Source organism: Rhopilema esculentum, chromosome 16, assembly GCF_057945365.1.
Source record: "Rhopilema esculentum isolate cy_ngs chromosome 16, ASM5794536v1, whole genome shotgun sequence".
Lineage (NCBI taxonomy): Eukaryota > Metazoa > Cnidaria > Scyphozoa > Rhizostomeae > Rhizostomatidae > Rhopilema > Rhopilema esculentum.
Genome location: NC_142830.1, coordinates 10,882,197 through 10,899,631, shown reverse-complemented (window position 1 = coordinate 10,899,631; position 17,435 = coordinate 10,882,197). Strand labels below are relative to the sequence as shown.

The following is a 17,435-nucleotide window of genomic DNA, read 5'->3' as shown; positions in this document are numbered from 1 at the left end:
TATGGTCTTATTGTGAATATGAAACGAGGTCAATGCAGTTTTTGCATTGAGCTGTCTAGTTTCCATACTTATCGACCTAATGACGTAATTAGTTTACCCTAAACCTAACCCTAACCCTAAACCTAACCCTAACCCTAAACCTAACCCTAACTCTTACCCTAAACCTAACCCTAACCCTAACCCTAACCCTAACCCTAACCCTAACCCTAACCCTAAACATAAGTTAAACCTTTACTCTAACAACTAACCCTTTACTTGAAATAATTAATCAAACTAATTTATGACTATTAATCATGCTTATTTATGACTAACAGGTCGAGCAGTATGGAAACTAGACAATTCCTTTTTTGCGTCGGCGCTTCTTTCGTCCCCCCCCCCCCCACTCCACCCTTTCTCGAAAGCTAGCTCAACAATATTGCCAATGGCTGTGCTTGTGCTTCAGCAGAAAACCTTTCAAAAGTCAAATTTTCAACTGTTGAGACGGCAGTATTTGCCTATTTCCAAAATTGTATAATCTATCTATTTCATTGAGGGCTTTATGCTCTGGTTTAGTACAAATGAGTATAGACCGAACAGCTACAATCCTTGCCAAAAATAACTGGAACGCCTTCCCATTGCAGCATGCAAATAAACAAAGCAAGTCTAAAACTACCTTACCAAAATATCACTACCGCTTCATAAATTTCGACCCCCTCCCCCCGTACAATGTTGATTTATTTTTTCAATACTTTCATACAGCTTTCAGTGAAAAATTTTTTACATTCAGGATCAAAACAGCCCAATTGAACAACATTGTAATGGGGGGTAGGGGGGGATTTTTCAAAAAAAGCTTCAGCTTTGCGCAAGTGTTCCAACAATTTTGGCAAGGATTGTACCTATTGTTGACTGTCATACCGACATTAAAAGGGAAACATTTTCCAGTATGTTGGTAAAGCGTAATTTAACAGAAAAATTTATTACTAACTTCACACATATAGGCGTACGGGGTGAGTTAAGGTAGGAGGGGGGGGGGGGCTGAAATTTGTTTGCCCGAAAATTAATATAACCAAATTTTTAAGGAGTATACTTAAACATTTTTAAGGAGTGTGAGCTTTTATTATTAGTCAAAATTTATTAAAGTGCAACGTAATTGAAATAATGTTAACTAATAAGCATTTTTAAAACTTCGCTCATTTTTATTAAAAAAGTGAATCTCTTTCACGACAGCGACCAAATATCCCGATCATTTTATCGATATCTTTTTGTCAACATAATTTGTATCATTTTCAGCAGTTCATACACTTTTTTGCTTACCTGCATATTCTTGTAGTCATTGAACAATTTGTGTTCCATTTCTAGGAGGTCAGAAACTCAAAATCTATTTGTAGAAGGAGCAAACATTTATGATGATTTCTGTTGAAGGGTTATCATTCACACTTGCATTCCCTAATCACGGGCCAGTGGCATAACGCAGTCGAGGGCATCCTAATTCAGCGTTATTCAACCTTTTCTATCCACGGCATATCATTTGCGGATAGTTATTAATTTTTTCAATTTTATAGACCATTTAAGTGAAATTAGCTAACGTTAGCTAACGAGAAAATAATTCTCATTTTTATCTTTTCCTATTGTGTTTGACATGCTCTGCACCATTTAATGTGATCTTCTTTCTGTCCGTGAATAGAAGTCTCGTAGCAGTTTTTTGCTTCGGGCCCCAGATGCCCCCATTACGCTAAAGCACATAAAATGCGATAGTCACTATCACTAAATCGCACATAGATTTCTTCCAAAATTTCATTGAACAGAGCTTTCGATGGGTTTCGGGTTCTTTATCCTTGCAAAGAAAATTGGTGTCCTGTCTACTGCCTTTACTGACTCGCACTGGCAAGCCAAGTGCGTTGCGCTTTGTCCTTATTACCTATATGACGGTTCATTCAACTTTTCTCTTGAAATTACATGTCTTTTGGTGTTGGCCTCAATGAAATTGTAGATACCTTGAACAACACCAAGCTCATTTCTCATTGACTTACTTTCTGCAAGATTCAACTAATGGCCAAGGCAGTTTCAACAAGATTCAAGATTCAACTAATGGCAAAGAAGCTCAGCGGAGAACAGTCATACATTCGCTTTGCCAAGGCCTCAGCTTTGTCGCTCATTTTAGACTGTCGAAGCTTTGGCCAACAAGTTTCTACATACGCTTTAAAGCCCAATTTGTACAACTGCTGAAGACTGAGTATTGTAAAATTTAGCTGACACAAACTGACATTTGTTGGTGCTGACGAAAGTAAGATGTTTCATCAATAACGACAGTTTTTTTTTACTTCTTCAACAATCTTTTCAGGCATTAAATGGGCTGTTGCTGTCCTTGTCACTTTTTTGTGTTTTTTTTACCCAACAGATTTTTACCATATTCCATTACCTCCGAAAGCGCTCACGATTACGACCACTTGATTTTTTCATCTCAGATATTTTTAAACATGTTCAAAATGTAGTTCATCTTATACTTATTGTTTTTGGAGAAGGCTCCTGCCCAAATGTTGCTCGAAAAAATCAGCTGCTCGAATCTAGGGGGGCTGAAGCCTCCCAAGACCCCTCCGTCCCGTACACCTATGTTCACACATCTTTGTACCAAAGCAAAGGCCCATTTTGCTCCACCATGCTTGTCGTGCGCACGAAATGACACCACTTAGCTAAAAGTGAGAAGCGTTCTTTTAAGTATCGGTGCAGATTCTTTCTGTTGTGCATCAAAATTCAAAGGAAGACAAAGCTTTTAGGAGATCACAATGTCTCTAAAATCACTATAAAATTATCATGTTGAAGCCAGTTTACAAAGGCACTTTACCTCATTAAAAAGTTGCTTACTTGCTATAACAAACATTGTTACTATTGTAATCGACATTGTTCTGAAGATGGGATAATGAAGCAAAAAAAAATAGGAAGGGATTTTAACTGAAGGAGGTAGTCAGAACATGTTGCCTGCTAGTTTTTATAAATGGTGAGTATCGTAGCTTTGCCAGTTTTTTTGGCAAGGATTTTAGTAGTTTACGCAGTAAAGTTTAAGGTTTCAACAATAGTGCTGCTCGTACAGAGGATAATCTTCTGTAAAAACGACGATGGAATGAAAAATTATTTCATGATCAACATTAACACTATCCAGAGTTAATGTACAGAATAATGCTTTAGAAATTTATACAAACAGAAACCTGAGATGATTATATTCTTATGTCGAATACTCGAATCGCAAGATGCATATAAGGCTAGGTATGAGGTCGAGTTCCGGGCATTATTTAGCAATGTTTAATACACTTTATTGTGTCCCTTTTGATCAACAAGTGGGCGTGTTTCAGTATCCAAGAGGCATTGCTGTCTATGCACCTTGCATAAGAAACTAGCTTAAACAGATCGGGGAGAAGACAACGAACTAAAGCTTGGAACGATCAAAAGATTCCACTGCACCACAGAATTTAGTACCGATGAATTGATTAGGAATTAATGACTAAAAGGTGTTGAATTCATTTTTAGTTATCAAAGTACCTTATAACAGATTTCATTACCATAAGTTTAATGATGTGTTCGTTTTTTTATAACTTGAAGTGTCATGGAGTAGGATCCCAGGGGAGTCACTTAAAATTTTTATATAGGGGGTCCATCCGATAGTTATAGGTAAGAACTTTCTTTGTGATCGATACTTTTGGGTATCTGTATTTGATAATATATATTTTTGATACTTATGTGTCCAACTAGCACATAAAAATATTAAAAACAGAAATAAAAAAACAGATGTGTTTAAGCTGATTATTATAAGAAACAGTCTAAATCACTATGGCTAGCAGTCTCTAATGTGCTCGACAAAAAGATTTTGTCTTCTGATATTTCTGGATTTCATCAAAACTTTTTGACTGATACTTTTGGGTCTGTCAAATTTGTTTTCGATACCTTTGGGTGAATTTTGATAATTGCGGATGGACCTCTGCGTATATAAAAAGTTTGAGTGACTCCTCTAGTAGAGGGATTTACCGGTAGCAGGGCACAATCTTGATTATAAAAAAAAGGTTAGGACTAAATGTTGCTTCTATTACAAAAGCAGGTTAAAGCCTAGAGGCATACTTCTTTGCAACCAAGAATCCTATTTTTGTACAAATTTTGAAATCAAGGACCGTTCGTTTACGACAAAATCAATAACTGCAACAGAATTTTAATTTTCTTCTTAAAAAGATCACAGTTAATTATTTAAAATCAAAAGGACATTAAATAGCTACAGTTTTGCAGCAAAAATAATTTGTTAAAAAAATTTATTATTAAATCTTCAATTTAATTTCATTAAAACAAAAACATTTTATCGAAGCAACTGTTTAGTTATTGATCAAAACAACTTTAAAATAAGTTGATTTTATTAGATATCTATATACTTGTCCTTCTATACACAAAGAGCGTTTTTATCACTTTCTACTCTCTCTGAATCGCACCTTTACCTTTAAGCTTGGCTTTTGGTGTTTATTGTTCACCTGGCAAGAGAAATTTAATTCCCGATCGATCTTTGACATGGGTTACAGGGAAGTGCTTGATTCTGGCAAATGCCCATTGCCACTTTTCTTTTGACTTCTAAAAGCGCTAAATATTCTCTCTAATGCTGGTCGGCTTCTGGTATTACCATTGTGTAGCTGTTTTCAAGATAGGCAAATTGATTAGAAAAGACATGAAATTAAATTAATAAATAAAATTTATCTCAGAATATCTCAGGAAAATAGATAGGCCAGACCAAAAAAGGATCTAGATGTAGACAATACGACAAGGCCTCGAAAGAATTGACATCAAGAGACCTCTCCAAAGAAAAAAAGATTAAGTAAACACTTGGAATTGATGCAAGACAGGCATGAATGGTGCAAAGCTGTAAAAAAAACTGCATACAACTTCAAAATTTAAGTATTAAGTTTTATGTAAAAATAGAGCAAATTCAAGCCAATAGATTGCAACATCAAATTTTCTTTTAAATGAAACTTGACAATATATATGAAGCAATTCTTTCTATGGCTATTAATACCATTAGTTTCATAACGTTAGATTTATATTTTACATTGTTTTTCACAGGTATGGTGAAGTTGAGAGGGAACATAATGAAAAAACCAACCAAACGCTTTCCGTCCTTAACTTTCAGTAAGCAGGTCCGCGAACGTTCTTTTAAAAAGAATCAGCTGGGCTTTTTTAAAGTACCAAATAGCAAGTCCTTCTTGTCCAGCCAAAGTTAGATTTCTTTGATTTATAAAAACAGTAGACTTTGAGTACTTAAGCAATGACATCATAAAAACAAATTTTTAGAACTTTGAAATTTGGATCCAATAGCCTGAAAGAGCGTTGCAAAGTATTTTTTAATGTTCAAAAGCAGTTAAATGTGCTACAAATTGGCTGAGACATGGCTACAAGTTCACAGGATCTATAAAATCACTAGGTCTTTGTTCTTTAAACTACATAAACCAGGCCAAATAGCAACTATCCGTTTGCAAACCTGAAATCACAACAATTTAACTTATTTTCCATACTTTGGAGTACCTAAAGGTGTTTTTTAGGCTATGTGCTCAAAAGTCAAATATTCTAAAAAAAGTTTAATGACGTCAATCTTAAGAACTCTATTATCCACTTTAATCAGAAAACCCCAGCTGAAATTTGAGATAAAGCCATGGGAACTGAGCAGATTGAAGATTCTTTTTATGCTAGTTCTCTCAATTTGACAGTACTTTTAGGAAACACTTGACAGTGATATTCAAAATGAGGTGAAATCCAAGGCTTTTTAACAAGAGTACTAAGCAATTCAACACAGTTAGTCTGAGAAGGTAATTATAATCAGTTGAATGACCTCAGATACTTGAGCACATCTTTATTAAAATAAATGCACATGGCACACTGTCACAGTTCTGATAATACAAGCTGTTTGAATAATGTAATGTACTTGACATCTCCACTACAATTACAATTTAAACGTTTCTTGAGCTGCTTTTGTTAGATGAAAATTTGTTTGCAACTACTGGATTAAGAGAGCTTAGCAACATCAGACTCAAAACTACACTAACAGCAATGTTGGGGTGGGGTACTCACGGCAGATTGCAAATACGGGTTTATTAATTTTATCCAAGTATTATCTGCATATTTGCAATGAGTGAATACTGAAACATCCTTTAGGTTTAAAATCTTTGGCAAACTTCCCCTCTTCTTGATATCTTTAATGAAAGACCTAATTTCATTCCTTACAACAAAACCTTCTTCTAAAACCATTACCCAAAGCAAACACAACCGATGAAAAACGATCGCCATCTTACAAAGTAGTTGCAACTCAGCTGTCAAGAAATTCAGTAAGCAAACCTAGATTTTAAAGACAATGTTAAACGTTTTCAATTTTACCATGACCATTCTCTTCGACTGGAAAATTTGATAAAAACCTGACCTTGCTGTCGTTCATTCTTATGTTCGCTACTTCTTTAGCTTGTCGACTTTCCAGCTCTTCCAGTTGTCTTATCCAGTTATCTGCGAATTCTTTAATCTGTTGTTTCAAGTCACTGATGTCATTTTTGAAAATGTTGCGCTGAAAGTAACTCACTTTTCCAGATTCCCACTGAACCCTCCACTCCATCAGCTCTGGCTCTAAAAGAAAATAAAGCCGTGGTTTGATTCTTCCATGACTAGGTTTGCAATCGTCAAATTGCATTACTGTATTTCTTCTAATGAACCCCGCCCCTTGATAAACGCCGCCCTCTATTGAACGCCGCACCTTCAGTCATCCATTTGGAAAAAACGCCGCCCTCTGATGAACGCCGCGGCGTTCATTAGAAAACACACCACTATTCAAAAGCTATGAAAGTTTTTATGTCATAGAGACGAGGACTCTGACGGAGGAAGGGGTATTGAAATTCCTTGACATTTCCATAACATGAAGACATTTTTGTAATTTTCAAAAATTGTTCACACAATCTTTATTACATGTTTTGGGAAAAGAAAACATTGTTTAAAGTCTGTTTTTATTATTTTTCATCGCATTTTTCATTTGAAAAACTTTTCATTTTGTATTGAACACCGTCCTCTGATCAACGCCGCCCTCTATTGAACGCCGCATCCAAAATTTGGAGTTTGTAGTAAACGTCGTGGCATTCTTTAGAGGAAATACGGTACTCCAATCATTGGTAAAGTACAAATGACTTTATTAAAACATAAAAAGGAAAAGAATTACTTAAAAAGTGATATTTTTCTTTAGGCCTGATAATTGAAACCGCTACAGGAGAACGACGGAAATTGTTTGAGCTAACGAATGTTTGATTTTTTCAAGATGTCGAACAACGCATTAGGGATGATTCAAATGAATCTAAAACAGTATGAGTTATCGGGGAATTCGAATCATCGGGACTTGAGTTTTCGGGGCTGTTAGCTATTCGGGCTTCAACCTGTCATGTACAATTTTTCTGTGACATACAAAATATTGAATCATTACCATCGTGAATTATTGCAATTGGGAAAAACTGTGCATACCTTTTTTATCTGTGGCGCTATTGGGAGCCATTTGATATTTTCTCTTTCTCGCATTGACACATTCGCAAGTAAGGCCAACGAGAAAAAGTAAGACAAACGTTCCAAGGCCGATGAACACAATGTACTTGAAATAAACAGAATCAGCATCGAAAATATTTGCTGACTTTTTTGACGCCAAATTTGAATTCCCTCTTGTCTACAAAAAACATATATAGCCATACAATGATCCCGATATCTTCAAGGACTTATAAACTTAATATGATAACATCCATAGAGAAAGAGAGAGTAATTTTAACAGCTCCCCAATGGCCTCATTAAGCGTGAAACTGTAAGTCGCAACTTAAAAACCGTCTTCTTCTATAAACCAGAGTGTAAGAGTCTAATTATTTGTATTACCAAATTGAAGTAACATTCTAAACACTTGTATAATTTTTAAAACCTGGTGGAATTAAATCAATGCATAAAAAATGAATATTGGAATCAGCTGTTATTCATCGTATTTGCTGAGTGGACGAGCTTTAATATTTTTCCCTGAGTGCTGCAACTGGTTTGAGCTTAACCTAATTTGAGAAAAATGAAAATGCTTTCTTTCTGAGCCTGCCATTTGTTGACAAGGTCTGCATCTTCCTTCACAGACAATCAATACGTTAAATTCATGACTGCTACTTGCTGCATATATCAATTCACTTATGCAGACATCTGAAGCTTCCCGAGGTTATTTGGGAACCCGAGGTAGCTTGGGCCCTTGACACTCGTGCAGACACTCGAGACTGTTATTGAGGGCCAATAACTAAAATACTTGAAAATAAAAAAGTATGCATTGGGGGATCAAATAATCATATTCCTTCTTGTTTCTACTTGTCAGAAAGCATTAGAAACCAGTCCTCTTGTGCATTTCTTGCACACGAACTTCTGAAGCGGGTCCATTATATTTACGCGATTATGCAGATTAGACCTAAAATCGAGTGCGATTAACCGTTTACGGCATCGCTGCGATTACGGATATTTCCAAAAAATTTCATGATCAACGAGCATCGTAGGAAAAAGGTGCTGTTAGGCGGATATCAGACCCCTTATAATGGAACAACCTAACAGGTACTGTATACAGTGAACGTACAGTCTCTCCAGTCCCAGTGACCTTTCTTTAAAGTGCAAGAGCTTTCATTTTCTCGGCATAGCACTCATGGACAAGATCTTCATCTTTGTCCTCAGCTGAAACTTCACTTTTATTGCATAAACACGTTGGTTAAAGATAAAGAACATCGAATGTTTGGTTTTAAAATACTAGAAAAAATCTACGTTTCGTGTTAATTTTTAATACTAGCGAAAAGACTCTTTAGGACACCGTCAAAATTATTTTCAGGTCACGATGCCCTGCCCTTTGAAGTAAGTACAATTAATATTGTTTCGTTAATGAAAGCAACATAGCAAATGAAAAATATTGTGGCTATTGTGATGAAGAGATCATTTCCATTATCGGACAGCATAACCAATTTTATACATTCTAGTTCACTAACCCGGGCCAAGGCGTCGGTACTATGAATCTTTTATCAAAATGTTTACCTTTAATGGTTTGATAACTTTAGATATCGTAGCGTATATCTGACTTTGCTTGGATTCCAAGTAGTGGGAAAAGCACTTCCTTAATGCCAGCCCATCTCTTGACAACACTACTCCGTATGAAAATGAATAGTCGATAACTTGCTGTAGCCGCAGTGACTTTAACTGTTCTTGAAATTCCCCAGCTATATACGTGTCCAAGAGAATTCCTTGCACTTCACCCTCTTCGACTTTGCTAACAATTTCCTCCACAGAATTATAGGCTGAAAATAGAAATGATTTGTGCAAAAGTTTTATCTAGACTATGTTAAGGAAATGAGCAGACTATGTTAAAGAAAATTTAGGGCAAATACATGGATCGAAAAAGCTATAGAAGTTGCCACACCAATCTACTTTACCAAAAAAGTGATTTTTTTAAAGGATGTTTCTACTACGCTTTTACAATATGGAAAACTTTGCGTGAAATATTTGAAACTTACAGTTGATAATTTTATTCCATAGGCTGCCCCCCCCCCCCCCCCCACACACACACACACACACACATACACACAACTCCTATGTCTCTTACACCGATGTTTAGACCAGCGTAATAGGCAATTATAAATTTGGTCTCTGTATTAATTTTCGCCATCTTGGGGATTAGTTTCTTATATTCCTATTTCGCAAAAGGAAAGCCTTTCCCAAACACTCTAGTATTCACTAGTTTGAATGTAAAATTACAACTTGGTAGACACAGGTACTTGAAATTCAATATTCTTTCATTCTCTGCTCATTAATTTATAACTAATTCAATTCATGATGTCTATCCATATTTCGAATCATGTTACCTTTAGTCTCCGCGTTTCGCTTCACTCCAAGCCTGTATTCCTCACTGTTTTCAAGCACCCCAACCTTGGTACCGTACAGTTTTGTTTCGTCTGAGAGACTACTTGCTGTCAGCATTGTTGTTATTGTTGCTGTGAATGTTGATATAATTACCAAGCCAACCAAGATCCAAACGATTCCAAACAGTCTTGCAGGGAATGAGCGTGGAGCTTTGTCACCATATCTAGAAAATATTAAAGAAATTATGTGTCAGCATACTTGGTCAATACTCCCAGGTGTCATCTACCATGGCATACTTATGGACAAAAGCAAAGTCTACCATTAGCTGCATTCCAAAAAGCTATAATTAAATTCCAACTACGAAAAATTGTTGCACTATTTGAATCAACGTGTTGTCGTACGATATGTGGGTGTAAGCAAGGGAATCTAGTGTTGGGGCTAATGAAACGAAAGTTCCACAAGGTTCACGCCTAGGTCCTCTGACTTTGATTGTTTTATCAAATAGCAATGAGGATCTTCATTATTGTAACGTTTATTAATGCAAATAGTGTCAGCTCTACAACAAGTGCGCTTTAGCTGAACCTGGTGGGACCTGGTGTTAAATTTTGGTCTTCATAATAATTAACATTTGTTGTTAGGCAGCAAACAGTAAGGCAAAAACAAACAGGGCAAAAACACATTGTTACGATAGAAGCTAAAGAAAAACTCCTAGCTGCTGAATTCTAGCTACGGCTAGAACTTACCCCACTGTTGTCATGGTGATAAATGCCCACCAGAAACCTTCCCAGCTTCCTTCAATAAAGGAGTTTGGAAACTCGACTGGGTTACGTACTGTATCCTTAGAAATAAACGAAGGTATCGTTAAATATAAAAAGAATTTAGGCAGAAAACACAAGACTTCTTTATTGATTGAATATATAAAGCTTGAATGGATAAAGAGTACCATAGGTGCTATCTTGGACTGAACTACTAAAGGGGAAATATATTGATTCAGTAAGCATTCTTGCTAACTTCTGACAGAAACTTTTCCAGTCAGAAATTCTAGTTAAAGATTAAGAGATGGTGTTCTTATGGATGTTATCAGCAGAAATTTAGCAGAAATAATTTAACAACCCGTAAATTCTATCTCAAAAAAGATAAGAAATGTAAATTATTAATGTAAAGTATAGCGATTGATGGAATATTGAGTAAATATGGAATGAAAGAGCGATAGCATACCAAAAACCAAATTATTACTCCAGATAAACACGCAAGCAAAAATGTGATTGCAAGAATAGGCCACGTGCTTCCAAGAGAATCGAGAAGTGCACTCTTTTCCTTTGGTTTGTCTTTTATAAAGAAGGCGATTCCGGGCGATTCGACTAAAAATTGATAAAAAGTAGCTAAACTGCAAAAGCTTTCTTGATGAACAGATAAAAGTAAAATGCAAATAAAAGTTTATTATCTTTTAACTAGACAGTTTTGATGCAGCAATTTCATGCAGTAGAAACTCTATTGGAAAAGTTCACATAATGTGCACCACCCTACACTACCCCTTTCCTATTGATAGCGCTAAAACTTGTCATGATGCTTACAATGTTTATACGAATCTTCAATAAAAGACAACGTTTGCTGTTTATAAATCAAAATGAGCATAATGAAATTCAAATTACTAAGTAAAATAAAATTGGACATTACCAATGGGCATGAACGGCAATCCTTTGAACAAGGTTTGATCCGGAGAGCCATACAAAGGACAGCCAAAATCGACTGTTTTGTTAACTTCAATTACAGCTTCCACATCACTCGAGCCATTATACGGACCATCAAATGATAAAAGAGAGCAGTTTGCACAGCAAGCGATGACAACCTGAGTCAGCAAATCTTTGAAAAGACCAAATGGCTCTTGATTGGAAGAATTTGCTAGGTAGGGACTTCGCGCCCACCAAGCGGCTTTAAATTCTCCCGTGCATTCAGGTGGTGGAGTACAACCAAGGGCTAAAAGGAGATTTGAGAAAGCGTTAATTTCTTGACAGAATACTAAATCGATCTTCTTCAATACTAAATGCCTTTGAAGTTTTTTTCGAAGGACATTTCGTTTTGATAGCCAGGTAACCATCTTTGGTACTTTTGATGGCGAACAGAATCAGCCAAGATGATGCTGGAGTAAATTCATTATAGAGTTCATTTATACAGTATTTCTACTGGATACCAGGATGTATAGGTTTTTTACAACATACAAGGCCACCTTTCTCCTTTTGCACAGTAGTGGAAAATTTCTAAACTTTCTATATATGTTAAAGAACTCAAAACAAAAAAAATTAATGATCAGTTTTGGAAAGACTCCTTGTTTTGTAAAGAGGAAAGAACTTTATTAATTAAACAAAAATAGTCCTTACTGCAAGTGTTTTGTTAGACCTAATGTCACAACATCTAGAATACATAACTCCTATTTGACTTCTTTACTTAAAAGTCATTCATAAACTACTTGTGTTGGATTGGTCCGTATTTCAATCACCATCTGTTTGATCTCATCGATCAAGATGTCTATTGCTAGTGCATGTTCTGCATAATTTGAAAACATACCAATGAATGGCACACTGGTTTCTTTGCTGTTTATTCGCGGCGGTATCTTGTAACTGATTTTTGAAAAAGAATCTAACATAACTTATTCTAAAGAGTAACTAATAATTTGCTATACCATCTTATTGTACATATCTTTACATGCCCATTTTTTAAACTGCATTGCATTCATATTTCAGTCTTTATAATATGAAATACGAGATGTCACGAAGCAGGTACTTAGACATAAACAGCTATGTGTGTCAGTAAATTAGGCAAGTTGTGAGAAAGAAAGAGAAAACATCATACGTTCGCAATAATCAAAACCATCTCCCTTATATCCAGGGTTACACTTGCATCTGTAGCTGCCAGGTTGATTGTAACACGTGGCATTGCCTGTGCAGTTCGTGAAAAGGCATTCGTTGATATCTGCAGAGAAAAAGATGATTCAAAAGATTTGTATCTTAAAAGGTTTGTTGATCTAAATAAATTCAATGCATAAATAGGAATTTTCTGAACCAAAAACCTAGCCTTTTACTGCATAATTGTATTGTCGATTTTACAGCAATACAAGTAAAAATCATGTATGGATATGCCTAGAATGTAAAACAATTACTTTTCTTCATTCAAATCTGCAATATATAACTATTGAAATAAACCAGGTGTTAAGTAGTTTAATCCAAACATCCATGGATGAGTTAATCTCTTAAAATTAACGTGTATATAATCTACAAAAACCACACTTCAAAGCCAGTCAAAACCAGTTTTGTTGATTAAACAACTTGTCATATAGATGTAGAGCAATTTAGAACAGCATCTGCAATGAAATTGAATTTATTCTGACCTTAGATGCATTTAAGATGAAAACAAGATTTGTGCGCCTTTTGGACGTATCTGTGACCTATGCAAGCAGTATGCTTGTTATACTGGCATATCCCATAAACGTTAAACTCAAGATTGTCATTGAGTCTGCCTTTTAAAGTTGTCTTTACCTTCACAAACGGTTCCGTTTCCAGTCCATCCTTCGCGGCATTGGCATTTAAATGAACCATAAGTATCAGAGCACGTCGCTGCATCATCGCAAGGGTTCTTCTCATAGTTGCATTCATTTATATCTGAAAAATGAAATCAACTATTAAATTATGCTGCAAAATAACAAACAGGCTTAAGAGAAAGTATACAGAGTTCACTTCATTCATTCAAAAGAAAGATTCTTGGTTGAGACATTGTACAGAAATCGTTTCAGGGCGAATTGATTTTCATTTCTCATCGTTTCAAACTTCATGTACATTTTTCGAGGCACCAAACATCTTAATTAAATATCTCATATCGCTTGTCTCATGCTGACGATTTTGTGATGATTAGTTCCAAGCAATTATTTTTACTTGGCTTGATTTAAAATCATTTTTAATTGAGTTAAAATTTTGTTTCCAAAAAGTGGGATAATTATTACTTATTATATTACACGAAGAACAATCATCCTTTACAGAAAAAGGGTGTAACATAAATGAAAATAGACTTCAATTTGTATTCACTTTCACATCCATATCCATCACCATCGAAGCCTTCTTTGCAGTCACAACGATAGGAGCCAACAGTGTTTATACAATCAGCATCCTTGCTGCATTCATTACTTTCCAAACACTCGTTGATATCTAAGACAAAAATCCAAAGTACATCACTGCAATGTTGTCTAAATGAATGGTGTTGATAGTGAATTACTATGGCAATGACTATAGCAAGGAGCCGAGCTCTGAAACTGCAAAGGTACAATTGGAGATTTAAGTGACAGAAGTCGCATTTATTAATGATCTTCCTTTATACATCAAAACTTCGCAGTGTATATACCAGGTAAAATATTTTGTATCAAAGGCTATACGTGTTGACACAATCCGGACTAATTTGTAGCATAAAATCATTTGAAATTAGTTTCTTTGTGGTATTCAAGGTTTGATTACCTGAGCACATGGTACCATTGCCTCTGAATCCAGTGTTGCACCGGCAACTGAAAGATCCAATTGAATTCGTGCACGTTGCATTGGCGTGGCAAGTGCCATTCAACGAACATTCATCTACGTCTATGGAACAATCATTTCATTTCATTTCTTTTCATTAAAAGTTCTTTACACACAAAATCCCTCTAGCTTACAAATGGGAACGAATAAATAGGAATAAATAGGAACGTAAATATCACAGCTCATTCAGGTAGACGATAAAAAGAAATGGTCCCAAGCATCACCCTTTGGATATACCACATGTTGCCAATCTAGCCCCTAACTGGTGCCCATTAGTTAAGCGGAACTGTTTTCTATCACTTAATGAAAGCGTGAACTCTTTTCTAACTTTTTATCAATATTTCATCATTTACGGTATCAAATGCCTTTTTTAATCATGAATGAAGGCCAAGTTGAGTTGTTTTCTACCCTGTCATATCTGCCACATGTTCTCATACAGTAAAGAATAACAATTGTGAGCGATTTTACATCATAACAAAACATCAATAAAACTGTCAGTTCGGCCGTAAACAAACGTAACTCGTTAAAAAAATAATCGAGAGTTTCTATTTATCGTAAATGTAAAAAACGTAAGACAACAAAAGAAAATAAATCATCATTTGAAATAACAAAGGAAAATAATTAATCTTCAAGTTATTAAGAAAACACTTTACAGCTGCTGCGCTAAGGCTAGAATAAGCCTTAATACATCTGCGAAATGTGACTACAAGAAAGATAGAACATGACATTGTGTGGTTTGCACAGTGTTCATTTCCCTCGCAAAACATTTCCCTCGCAAAAATATACATAATCTCAGAAACAAAAATGGTCTATGGGGGAACAATCTGGCCTTGAAATGCACCTGTTCCATAAAGTTTAATTGCTGTGAAGCAAAATTGGAAATTTTTAATCTGAAAAGCCGTCAAAGAGCGGCATGAATAGTTTAATAGCTTTGTGGTGCTATGATCTAAATCTCCAGAAGTGACCTGAATCCTATCGATGGAAAAAGGCAGCTTTTCTAAGCCTCACCCTTATTACAAACCATCAAAGGTCTCTTTAGCTAAAAGTTGTCTGCATGTTTGTCGAGTGCAAAGGTTGTATTTTCAGCAGTATCATTAAACGTAGTGTTTTATAGCACTATCATTAAACGTTTACGCAAAACTCTAAGTTGGTGTAAAGTTATCAGGCTGAAAAGTTACCCTTAGAACGAAAAAAACGAATCAATTCGCTGACATATTAACATAACGATATTCGGTTTCGATTGGTTGTGAATTTGTTACTTGGTAAATGCCATGCAATTTAGAAAGCATTCGCTGTGGCGAATTGAGCAGTATGTTCTAAATCGACTTTGACAAAGGCATCTCAACTTCCATTGAGCATTTCGCACCAAAGTGGCGCCAAATTTCCATCACAATGTAACCAAGATAGACGTTCTCTTTAATTCAATTCAATTTGATTTTCAGAATACATTGATTCAGAACTGACAAACGTAATCAAGAATTATACAACAAACAATGAATTCAATTCTAATTTACGCAATCTAGCAATTTTTCTTCATTTGGATTCACTAAAGTTGAAATTACCTTTACAATAACGAAAACCATCTCCATTGAAACCATTGTTACACCGGCAAAGGTACGAGCCAATTGTATTAATGCAGTATGCGTCAGTGTGGCAAAGCATCTTAAGCTCCTCCGTAGCATTTTGTTTGCATTCATCAGTATCTGCAAGCGCAATCAAGTTTCAGAGTTTTCAGAATTGACAAACCTGTAGTTACTGAATCAATCTACTCTCTCTATCCACGTTTCTTATTTTTTCGCATAATTTTAGCCTAACGTGCTTTTGTTTCTTATTTCTTTAACGGAATTTCTGTGCATAATAGTGTCCGGATGATTTTGCTTATCGCTTTCTGTTTTTCTGCTGCTATTCTTTCATTTTTCAGTTTTTGCTGGTATTGTTTATCTTGAGTTTTGTTAAATTTCAGCCTGCCTTGCTTCTTATGTTGTGCCCATTTTTTGGGCAAATCTCAGCTTGGTGTTTCTTATAAGGGTCGTTCGTATAAATATAGGGTGTAGTCAAAGAGAGGTGTTTAAAATCGACGAAGGTTGAATGACTGAAGTTGTTGAGCTGTGGGATGCAAGAAAGAGGATAATCAGCTCATTTTTACAAGAACATGAAACCTATTTTTTCAACTATGGTATCCTCAAAAAATAGGTTTTAAGTTTTAGGCCTGGAAATATTCTGTTATTTTTTCTTTTTCTAACAAAGTTGCCCCTTTAAAAAATACGTGTAGACAGCCCCAGTGAGAAAAGTAGACCGTGCCAAGAGTTACTTTACATAACTGCCTACCTGAAATGTCGAGTGTAGAAATTCTTGAGTTGCGTACTGTTCCATTCATATTTGCTGTGCAAAAATAATAGCCTGATTCCTCTGGTCTTCCGAGTACTTTAAAGCTTTTCCCGTAGCCAACGACCTTCTTTAACTTTGTTTCCTAGAAAACGTTTCAGAACTTTGGTTTTAGAAAGATTCGGAATTTTATGAAGTGAACCTAAAATTAGGAATTAATGGCGGAAGCTTGAAATTTTCATTTGCAATTGACATCCTGAACTTCCTTATATTGAAAGTCTTTTCATTTCCCCTCGTTTTGAAAGAAGAAAGGTCTTTCAGACGTTCACTATCTCGAATTTTATCTCAGAAATTATCTGTCTCCAGCTCTTTTCTTATTTCCTTTTGAGGGAAACTGCCCGTTATCTCACAATTGACGAGCTTTCTTCTGAGCTCCGTTTTATTTAAATGTTGGAGGACAGTCAAGAAAATGAAATGATGAAATTTTATATGATAATTTACTTTATATGAATGATAATCTTAAGCTAAAATAGAGTTAACTGGACTTCGAATTACATCTTTTGAAAAAATAAAGTTTATGAAATTTTGCAAAAGAAATCTTGTCTTTCAGCCAGTGTCTTTTACCTAATCTTGAACCTTAAATTTCCTGATTTTTATTGGACTTCTATAATTTTGAAT

At 35.5% G+C, this 17,435-nt stretch overlaps 1 protein-coding gene across 3 annotated transcripts in view; it reads right to left on the bottom strand.

Moving 5' to 3' along the window:
• Window positions 1–3,095: 3,095 nt before the first annotated feature.
• Window positions 3,096–17,435, bottom strand: part of LOC135682248 (uncharacterized) — a 32,845-nt gene continuing 18,505 nt past the window's right edge. For all 3 annotated transcript variants that reach the window (XM_065197048.2, XM_065197047.2, XM_065197049.2), the window contains 14 exons: window positions 16,761–16,902; window positions 15,995–16,135; window positions 14,376–14,495; window positions 13,953–14,072; window positions 13,410–13,532; window positions 12,727–12,846; window positions 11,554–11,853; window positions 11,095–11,237; window positions 10,620–10,714; window positions 9,879–10,099; window positions 9,055–9,314; window positions 7,492–7,687; window positions 6,416–6,612; window positions 3,096–4,640 (listed from right to left, as the gene is read on the bottom strand). In XM_065197048.2, coding sequence (XP_065053120.2) covers window positions 4,527–4,640; window positions 6,416–6,612; window positions 7,492–7,687; window positions 9,055–9,314; window positions 9,879–10,099; window positions 10,620–10,714; window positions 11,095–11,237; window positions 11,554–11,853; window positions 12,727–12,846; window positions 13,410–13,532; window positions 13,953–14,072; window positions 14,376–14,495; window positions 15,995–16,135; window positions 16,761–16,902 — 2,292 coding nt within the window. In that variant the 3' untranslated portion in view covers window positions 3,096–4,526. The remainder of the gene's footprint in view (window positions 4,641–6,415; window positions 6,613–7,491; window positions 7,688–9,054; window positions 9,315–9,878; window positions 10,100–10,619; window positions 10,715–11,094; window positions 11,238–11,553; window positions 11,854–12,726; window positions 12,847–13,409; window positions 13,533–13,952; window positions 14,073–14,375; window positions 14,496–15,994; window positions 16,136–16,760; window positions 16,903–17,435) is intronic.